This window comes from Linepithema humile, chromosome 7 (assembly GCF_040581485.1).
Source record: "Linepithema humile isolate Giens D197 chromosome 7, Lhum_UNIL_v1.0, whole genome shotgun sequence".
Taxonomy (NCBI): domain Eukaryota; kingdom Metazoa; phylum Arthropoda; class Insecta; order Hymenoptera; family Formicidae; genus Linepithema; species Linepithema humile.
The window spans coordinates 14161701-14171690 of record NC_090134.1 but is presented as its reverse complement, the minus strand read 5'-3'; the positions used below and the strand labels follow the sequence as shown (position 1 = coordinate 14171690).

Below are 9990 nucleotides of genomic sequence, written 5' to 3'. Positions count from 1 at the left end.
TATATAGATTCGAATATATTCTTGTTTAACAATTTAGCCTCTTCGTCTTCGTATGAATATTTCATTTCATGAAATAAGTCAGCTAAACCTTGAACTCCTATACCTATAGGTCTATTTTCTAGATTTGATAATGATGCACTATCGGACGGATAATGATTTACATCTATAATCTTATTAAGATTTTCTACTATCAACTCAACAGTTTCTTTAAGTAAGTTAAAATCAAATTTATTATTTCTTAACATCTTTACCAAATTTATAGATGCTAAATTACAAACTGATATACTTTTGGATGATGAATATTGTATTATTTCAGCACAAAGATTACTACATCTAATTGTACCAAGATTATTTTGATTAGATTGTATGTTACACGTATCTTTAAATAAAATATAAGGACCTCCAGTTTCTATCTGAGTATCTATAATTTTATCCCACAAATTTCTAGGATCTATCTGATCTGTATACATACCTTTGTTTTCATAATATTCATACAGTTCCTCGAACTCTTTTCCGTGTGTATTGTGTAAGTTCTTACATACGCTAGGATCAAACAGCGACCACTTACCTCCTGATTTAACTCTTTTCATAAATATATCAGGAATCCATAATCCATAAAATAAATCTTTTGCTGAAAATTCCTCGTTTTGTAAAAATCTTTTAGCGCCTACAAATTTTAATATATCAGGATGCCATGGTTCTAAATATACAGCAGCAGATCCTGGTCTTTTACCAGATTGGTTTACATAATTGACCGTTGAATTAATATTTTTTAAAACTCCTACTATACCATTAGATATATCAACCTTTCTTATCTTAGAACCTTCGTTTCTTATACCGGTTATACCAAGTCCTACACCACCGGCTCCTTGAGATATCTTTGCAATGTCCTTCAAAGAATCATAAATACTATCTATACTATCATCCATCTGTAATAAATAACAACTAGATAACTGTTGGTTTTTAAGTCCAGAATTAAATAATGTAGGAGATCCGTGTATATAAAATCCATTCAATAGTGACTTATATGTCTTCTTTATACTTTCAATATCTGAGTCATACTTACTATTTATAGAAATAGATACTCTCATCCATATATAACAAGGATTTTCTATCTTATTGTTGTACTTCAACAAATAAGATGTCAATGTTTTAAGTCCTATATAATTAGAAACATATTTATTATGCAAAACTATTTCGTTAATATCGTCCTTATATCTATTATATGTATCAATAAAATCATTATTAAATATATCAACAAAAAAGTTAACATATTCATCAAATGTTTTAAAACCAGATTTATTAATATTAAACAAAACAACTCTAGATGCTAAAACTGCATAATCGTAATTATTAAGTACTTTTTCGTATAAATAACCAGATACATAATCAACTAATTCTTCTGTTGTTATATTATTAGTTATATTTAATTTATCTATAAAAGAAGTTAGGTTATCATTAGTTATATCTAAATCATTAGATATTTTTCTTAAAGAATTAAATAATTTTATCTTACAATATTCTTCAACAGACTTATTTCTCTTAATTAAGTTCATTTTTATACATAAATCTATAAAATTTCAAAAACTTTACTATTTTACATATACAGACTCCCTTATTATAGTGTAATAATCATCCAAATAGGAAATAACATCATTTATAGTCTTAAATTTTATGTAACTCCCGTCTTGTTTTGTAAATATATAATACTTTAAGCCTTTCTTGCTTCTTCTATATAACATTATTAATAAACTTGTATCATTTAAATTAAAACAATCAATTATGTCGCTATTAAATATGTAAACATTTCCAAACGATACATCCTTTATCTCGTTTTTAGAAACTTCAAACAAGTACTTATTTTTAAAATCAGTTACATACATAATACCTGAATATTTTTCACTCTTGAATTTAAGTAATTTTTTAATGACGATATTATCTTCTTTGAAAATATATGATCTTTAACTACATAATCTATATCGTCTAAATGTTTCAACTCTTTAATATTTGTAGAATTGTACAATAGTAATATAGTATTTTCCATATCTAGTAGATATGGAATATCACTAAGTTTTTCATCAAGTATTTGTACAATTCCATTATTCAATTTTAATATAATCTTAATTATATTCTTACCATTGTTTAAACTTAAAAGTAAGTTATTTTGTATCATTATATAATTACATATATCCAACTTAAACTTTATTTCATAAAATATTTCATCAAAACAATTATATATATATAATCTTTTAGGATATATAACACTTTCAAAAATTAAATTCTTAAATATATCTACATTCTCGTCTATAGATGTTATTTTCAAATAATTATCTGATAAAGTATTTGTAACTTGGTTTAAAAATATATGATTATAATTTATAAAACTTCCTGACAAATAATAATAAACGTTATCCATTTAAATGACTATTATATTATTTGTTTTAGTTTTAATATGTTTTACTTTGGGATTGTTAGTATTTTATTTCAAATTTAGATCTCTAAACACAAACGACGAATTTATTAAACAAATAGATCAAATCATAAATTCAGACAACATACATACATCGAGTGATATCGAGTTATAATTTTCCATTGTATATTGAGAATTCTTTTAAATATATGTTAATGATATTAAAATAAAACAACATAATCTTTAATATTAAATTATTAAATTTAATAATCAACTTTTTTGATAGTAAATTTGACATATTATTGTAATGTGCAAAAAACTAAAAATGCAAGAAATAGTTGAATTTTACAATATACCTTACTTAAGAAAATATATAGAAAAATACATTATATCTACAATAATAGACTGGAAATATATATCTAAATATATAAAACTACAAGAACAATTTATCAAAGGATTTCAAGATCAGTTAGATTGGGATCTTATATCTATATATCAAAATCTTACAGAAAATATAATTAGAAAATTTAATAATAAAGTAAATTGGACATATATAGTAAAACATCAGACATTATCAGAAAATTTTATCAGAGAATTCGAAAAAATATTTAATCATAAAGTATATTGGACGTTTATATCTAAACGCCAAAAATTATCGGAAGATTTTATCAGAGAATTTAACGACAGAGTCAATTGGGAACTAACATCTAAATACCAAAATTTATCAGAAAATTTTATCAGAGAATTTAATGATACTGTAGATTGGAAATGTATATCAGAATACCAAGAATTATCGGAGGATTTCATCAGAGAGTTCGAGAACAGAGTCGATTGGAACCTCGTATCTATGCATCAAAAACTATCGGAGAATTTCATTAGAGAATTTAACGACAGAGTCGATTGGGAACGTACATCTAGACATCAAAAACTATCGGAGAATTTCATTAGAGAATTTTGTGACAAAGTTGACTGGAAATCAATATCTAGATATCAAAAACTATCAGAAGATTTTGTTGTAAATTTTAAGAACAAGATTAATCTTGATTATATATCTGTATACCAAAAACTATCTGAGGATTTCATCAGAGAATTCGAGGACGAAATTGATTGGGAATTAATATCAGAATACCAAAAACTATCTGAGGATTTCATCCGAGAGTTCGAGGACAGAGTGGATTGGGATTATACAGGGTGTCTGGCAATAATCGCCCCACCGGTCATATACAGGTAGAGGAGGTCAAATCGAGTAGAAAAGTCCTTTACCATTTTTTAATTTTCATAATAAGTACTGAGTAATTAACGAAAAAAGATCGGCGAATCCGCGCGAGTAAAGCGCGCGCGGTGAGAAGGACATCCCACTGCTATGCGATCACTAGGCGCGCGATAAAGCGTTGGGAGGAGCGCTCTACAAATGACAATGGCAACATACGAGCGGCGCGTAACGCTAGATCCTTGTGTCCTAGTGATCGTGTAGCAGTGGGACGTCCTTCTCACCGCGCGCGCTTTACTCGCGCGGATTCGCCGATCTTTTTTCGTTAATTACTCAGTACTTATTATGAAAATTAAAAAATGGTAAAGGACTTTTCTACTCGATTTGACCTCCTCTACCTGTATATGACCGGTGGGGCGATTATTGCCAGACACCCTGTATATATTTTAATAGTTCGTTATAAAATTCATGAGGTTTGAACATTAAGTAATCGATGTTTTTATGAAAGAACAACCAACTTATAATTCGATAACGCTACTTCTAATGCGCTTGGTTGCATTAGCCGTAGTTGTAACGGCGCACTTGATGAGGAATAAAACACAGGTACTAATGACGAATATAGATACAGATGCTAAATTAATTTGGAACACTTATTTAAAATTATATTCTTTTTTCATAAATATGTAAATTTATAACTATTAATTTGTTTTCCTTCTGCAATCATAACAATGTAATTGATAGAATTTATTTTTTATGTTGATAATGTTACGTATTTTTTATAAATTTGATTTTTGTAACAAAAAATAGATTTCTTACGTAAAATAAAAAGTAACATCGCTTGTTCAACGGGCTCTAGAATTGATGCTTAACAAATTGTAAATGATTTCAAATTGATTTATGCGTATTTGCAATTTTATTTTTTCTTAAATCCTACTCTACACATATCAAGAAGCTCTCGACAATTATTCTTGGATTGAGTAGTTTTTCGGTAGACAGTAATGCTGGAGGCAGTAATAATTCTGGCCATCTTCGTAGTGACACCGTGTCCCATCTGGAAAGTATGGGTCGATATCTAAGTCGAGCATTTCCAGGCGTACCACATATTCATATTGCTTTTTTGCAGCAGATACAATTCGTCGGCAATATACGGTACAGGCTATCCACGGTTTCGTCTTATCATGAATGACCTTCCATCCCGGCCCATTTTCTGGATCATAGTTGAAATATTTTCCGCCTCCCTTTTTCACCTTTAAATTGTATTCGGTGCATTTTATGGTAGCATATTCGGTAATTCTTTTGCGTTTTCCAGTGCAAAGTCTTGAGTCATTGCAAAGAACCACGTCGTAATATGGTCCATTACAACTAGCCGTTTTGTAAGTACCATGTGTGCAAAAACGTCGTTTGATTACCACGCCTTTGGATTGCGTCAAGCAACTGCTTTTACAGGAATCTTCTTTCCATTCACTCCAATTATTGTCTTCACAATACGGAAAAATGTATGGTGGTTCGATAACGGCCACGCATTCTCCGCCGCGACATTCTTTCTCGAGTGCACAACGTGTTCCTAAAAAAAATTTAGTTCAAAACTTTAGATTGAACTCCTTAATTACAAAAAAGACATACCATCCAACGCAGGTCCGGCAAAGAAATACTCATTTTTGCGAGGCGTTTCGCATTGTAAGACTTGACATATATCATGCAACGTGACTACGTTTGCATCTTTGTCGCGTAAAAATAATTCACATTGCTCTTTGGCGGTCCATTCTCTTCCTGGCAAATCGTGATAACGCGAATGGCCCAGTGCATATGGATTTTCGGTCTCTTCTCGTCTTGTATGATCGAGAAGACACGGTTTTCTTTTCCTGAGATTTTTTGTAATGTTACGACTACACTCGGACCATGTTACTTGTCCCCGCAAATATTGAAAATCTGTCATTATGTATCTGCTTTTCGCACACGTCGAATTGATGAAGTCATTATCGTGTTTCATTCCTAATCTTTTGAACAATTAAATTATTACTTTCGAAAATATGCCTTATCTGCAATATTTTTAAATACTTTGTAGTTACTAAGAAGTTTTACACCTTAAAAAACTATATCTCTTTAAAACTCTGAGTAGTTTTATCTTATAATTGAACAAATATGAAAATTTTTCTAATAAATATTATATACTTAATTTGTATAAAAAAGTATACATAAACTTACAGATGGCCGATTTCATGAGCAGCAGCACGAGACGTCGCAAAACCCGAGACTGCGTTAGGACCGGTAGAACTGATTTCTACTAAAGCGCACGATAAAATCTCGGTACACGAGTAATTGACGAAAGAACTTCCTACAACACTATAATGCTTTCGTTCCTTTTCTGACTCATATAGATTTATTCCGGTCAGGTAAAGGCCAATGTCCCACTGAAGCGAATCAATCCCGTCTTTAGGATACAAAAAATTCAAGTAATCGCAGAATGAATTGATCATCTTTGTATGGTTACCGTCGAAGTAGACAAATTTGATAGCTGTTTATCCATTATTACCAACTTTACCAATGAAATATCAACAAGAACACCAAAACTTGAATGATGCAACAAAGCTTGAATTTGGTTCACGTATGCTAGTATCATATCGCGTAACTTATCCTCATCATTGTCCAGAATAGGCATGTACATATGATATGCTGCTTCGTCGAAAAAAACGGCAAGTTCTATGATCAATTTCTTTTGCGTATTATCAATGTTTTCCTTTTTAAAGTTCATCCTTTTTGCTTGATCCCTAAGACATGTTTTTCTTTCCCATAGTGTTTCCATTTCATTACGATTATACTCGGGCCATGTTATATTCCTTTCCAAATTGCTAGAACTTTGCTCTGGTATTAATCCTAAACTGTAAAACAGATAAATTATTAATTTTAAGTATATGCCTTACTTTGCATTGTTTAATTAAAATATTCTTAAATATCTTTTAGTTTATTAATAGTTTATATAACAAACAATTAAAGAATGAAATTTTTTTAAAATGATTGTTTACTTGTTGATTTTATTGTACAATTCTACAATTAAATAAATTCCATTATATAATGTTATTTATTTTCAATTTATACGTAAAACTAGTTCTTAAAAACTTACAGCTCTCCGATCATCTTAATAGCAGTAAGAGGGTATTCGACTTCAGATTTGTCACGGAATTCTGCTATCGCGCATGAGAGAAGCGGCTTACATACGCTATCGAAGTAAGTATATCCTGTAATCTGAAAATTCTTCTCATCTCTGTCATGCATTTTAAATTTTACCATAACATTTTCATAAAGTTTTATTCCGGTTAAGTAAAGGGCAATATCCCAGTGATGCGGATTATTATCGTTCGGAAAATTTAGAGAATCCGCGTATGTGCAGAACGAAAAGAGCAATTCGCCAGCATTGCCGTCAGAAATTGGCAAATTTGACGGCTGTTCTCTCAGCATAATTAAACGTATTAACGTAATATTCATAAAAACATCCAAACTCGGACGATTAAAGGCAGCCTGGATGCGATTCACGTACGCTAATATAATATTGTGTAACTTATCCTCATCATTGTCCAAAATAGACATGGACTTATTATATGCTGCTTCGTCGATAAAAACGGCAAGTTCTATGGTTAAGTTCTGTCCCGCATTGTCATTATTGATGTTTTCCGGTTTGGAAATCATTGTTTTTGCTTGATCTCTAAGACACGTTTTTGTTTCCCAGAGTTTTTCAATTTTGTTACTATTCTTAGACCATGTTACGTACTTTTGCGAATCGCTAGAACTTTGCTCTTGTGTTAATCCTAAACTGTTGATCAGATAAATTATTAATTTTAAATATATGTTTTACTTTGCATTATTTGATTGAAATATTCGTATTTATCTTATGATTTAGTTAACATGGTAAACAATTAAAGAATAAATTTTTTTAATAATAACTGTTTACTTGTTGATTTTATTGTGCAATTGTACAATTAAATAAATTTTATTATAAAATGTAATTTATTCTCTATACGTAAAACTAATATACAAAAACTTACAGATTTCCGATCTTATAAATAGCTTCAAGAGATGATGTGATTTCAGATGAATCACGGAATTCTACTATTGCGCAAGATAAAAGCGGATTGCATGCGCCATCTTGGTAGGTTCTTCCCTTAATATCATAATTCTTTTCGGTTCTATAATACGGTTGCAATACGTGAATATATTCATAAAGATTTATTCCGGTTAAGTAAAGGCCAATGTCCCAGTGACGCGGATCATTATCGTCCGAAGGATTAAGAAAATTCACGTATGTGCAAAAAGAATTGAGCAATTCTTTAGCGTCGCCATCAGAAATTGGCAAATTTAACTGCTGTTCTTTCAGATATTTTAAACTTATTAACGTAATATTGAAAAAGGCATTCAAACTCGGACGACTGAAAGCATTTTGGATACGATTTACATAGTCTAATATCATATTGTGTAACTTATCCTTATCATTGTTCAAAATTGACATGGACGTATTATATGCTGCTTCGTCATAGAAAACGGCAAGTTCCACAGTTAAATTTTATTGCGCATTGCGCACGTGACGTCGCTTTAGTTTAAACATGTCCCAGTGGTAAAGACTTGAATCAGCAAAATATTCCATTGATTTTTTAATAACATAAGGTTTGCCAAGTGAAAGATTAGATTGTCCTCTAAAATCGTAGATTAAACACATAGGCATGAAATCGTTCCGCAAAGGCTGTATCTCTAACGTGTTGTTCTCCACAAAAACAAATCCTTCCTGCTTTTAAAAAGATATATTTATTCTTTATGTGTCATTGTATATAAAACGAAAAATAATAAAGGTCACAAGTAATCACATAAAAATTTAAAAACTGTTTGTTTTTCATGTGATATTACTGACCAATCCATGTTCATGACAAAAGTTAATAACCGCAGAGCTGATATGATCTTCATGATAATAAAAGCAATGACTTGATACGTTTAATTTAAACAATTTCTCTGTCACGCCTTTCGCATTATATTTCCATTCTTTGAACGCAGGCGATACAATTCGATCACTTCTACGCAGATTCAGTTGAATCAATCGTCCGAAAACTTTCAGTGTTATTGGTATCTGTAATTTGAATGACAATTAAAAAAGAAATTTGATAATTCTCGAATAACGAGCAACAAATAGAATTATACTGTAAAACGCACGTACCTTTATTGCGCCTGTCGGATTCGATGCCGGCAGTAATATTGTTTCAATATCATGCGTAATTTGCGCGTACGTTTCATTTAGTAAAATTATTATCATATATTTCAATAAAAAAAACATTTTATTTTCTTAAGTTCTCGTTCAATTTCAAACTATTAAACTATTAATCAAATAATTTATATACTCGCACTAGCACTGTCGCGTTCGTTATACTTGATATGATCACGAATGAAACCCGAACTGGCGTATGAGGAATATTTTTCGTGTAGTGTGACACCTATTGTATATTCTCTCTTTGCTACATGTATATGTATAAATATTTATGTTTTTAAATCCAAACGTTTAAATGTAGTATTTACGATGACGGTATAAAATGTAGGTTTATAAAATGTAATTTATCACTAATATGTATAATATGTAACATTGATCGGAAACGTAAAAGTTTAATTTTTAATAATTTGATTTCAAAATGTTGATAATTATTGTTGGTATATAAAATTGTCGTTTATGCGTATTCGTAATATCTTGTAAGTTACGTTAAAATTCAGGATCAATAGAAATCAAAGAAAAGAAACAATTAAATAAATATATACATATTGCAACAGACATTGTTAAGAATTAATATTTTTATACAATTATTCTGTCGAATAAAATTTGTTGGTAAAAAATATTAAAAGTTAAAAATATATATTGAGTAGTAATATTCAGTTAATAAATATATCGAAATCAATTATTTGTAACATCATTCTAACGTAATGTAAATTTAACAATGTGACACGCTCATAAGTGCAATAAGGGATTCTTTATTGGCAATGAATAATTTGAGAAATATCCAATCATGTGATACGTTGTACAATACAATTATAAATATATATACAAGTATAACTATAGAGAAAGCAACACTTTGTTTAAGTAATATACAAGTAGTATGTTGGGGCAGGTATGGGCCGTCACAACAAACCCCCACCACCTACCCCGTCTAGGCCCCCCGCGGTGGGTCTGGCGCCAAAACATTCCCCCACTTCTCTCTGACGGGATGGGAAAAAAAGATGGCGGCTACGGGTAAACAAGATGGCGGATGTTGACAAGATGGCGGAAATTTTTATTTTTCCGAATTGAGAAAATCCAAACGGGGTTCGAACCTGGATCGCTGGATTTCTAGTCCTGGTCCTAGTC

General features: G+C 30.5%; 1 protein-coding gene across 1 annotated transcript; it reads right to left on the bottom strand.

Annotated features, from left to right (window-relative positions):
• Nucleotides 1–4193: 4193 nt before the first annotated feature.
• LOC137001023 (uncharacterized) lies at nucleotides 4194–9731 on the bottom strand. Its single transcript, XM_067358927.1, has 8 exons — nucleotides 8818–9731; nucleotides 8518–8730; nucleotides 7661–8394; nucleotides 6742–7428; nucleotides 6112–6499; nucleotides 5826–6031; nucleotides 5244–5617; nucleotides 4194–5184 (listed from the first exon to the last, which is right to left on the bottom strand). The coding sequence occupies exons 3-8, from the start codon at nucleotides 8119–8121 to the stop codon at nucleotides 4583–4585; spliced, it is 2718 nt and encodes a 905-aa protein (XP_067215028.1). The 5' UTR covers nucleotides 8122–8394; nucleotides 8518–8730; nucleotides 8818–9731; the 3' UTR covers nucleotides 4194–4582.
• Nucleotides 9732–9990: the final 259 nt, after the last annotated feature.

Coding starts and splice junctions, on each gene's coding strand:
- LOC137001023 (XM_067358927.1), bottom strand. CDS start 8,121: ATGTCAATTTTGAACAATGATAAGGATAAGTTACACAATATGATATTA. Junction 6,032..6,111: donor CAAATTTGTCTACTTCGACG/GTAACCATACAA, acceptor GATTCGCTTCAG/TGGGACATTGGCCTTTACCT. Junction 5,618..5,825: donor GCTCATGAAATCGGCCATCT/GTAAGTTTATGT, acceptor ATTGTTCAAAAG/ATTAGGAATGAAACACGATA.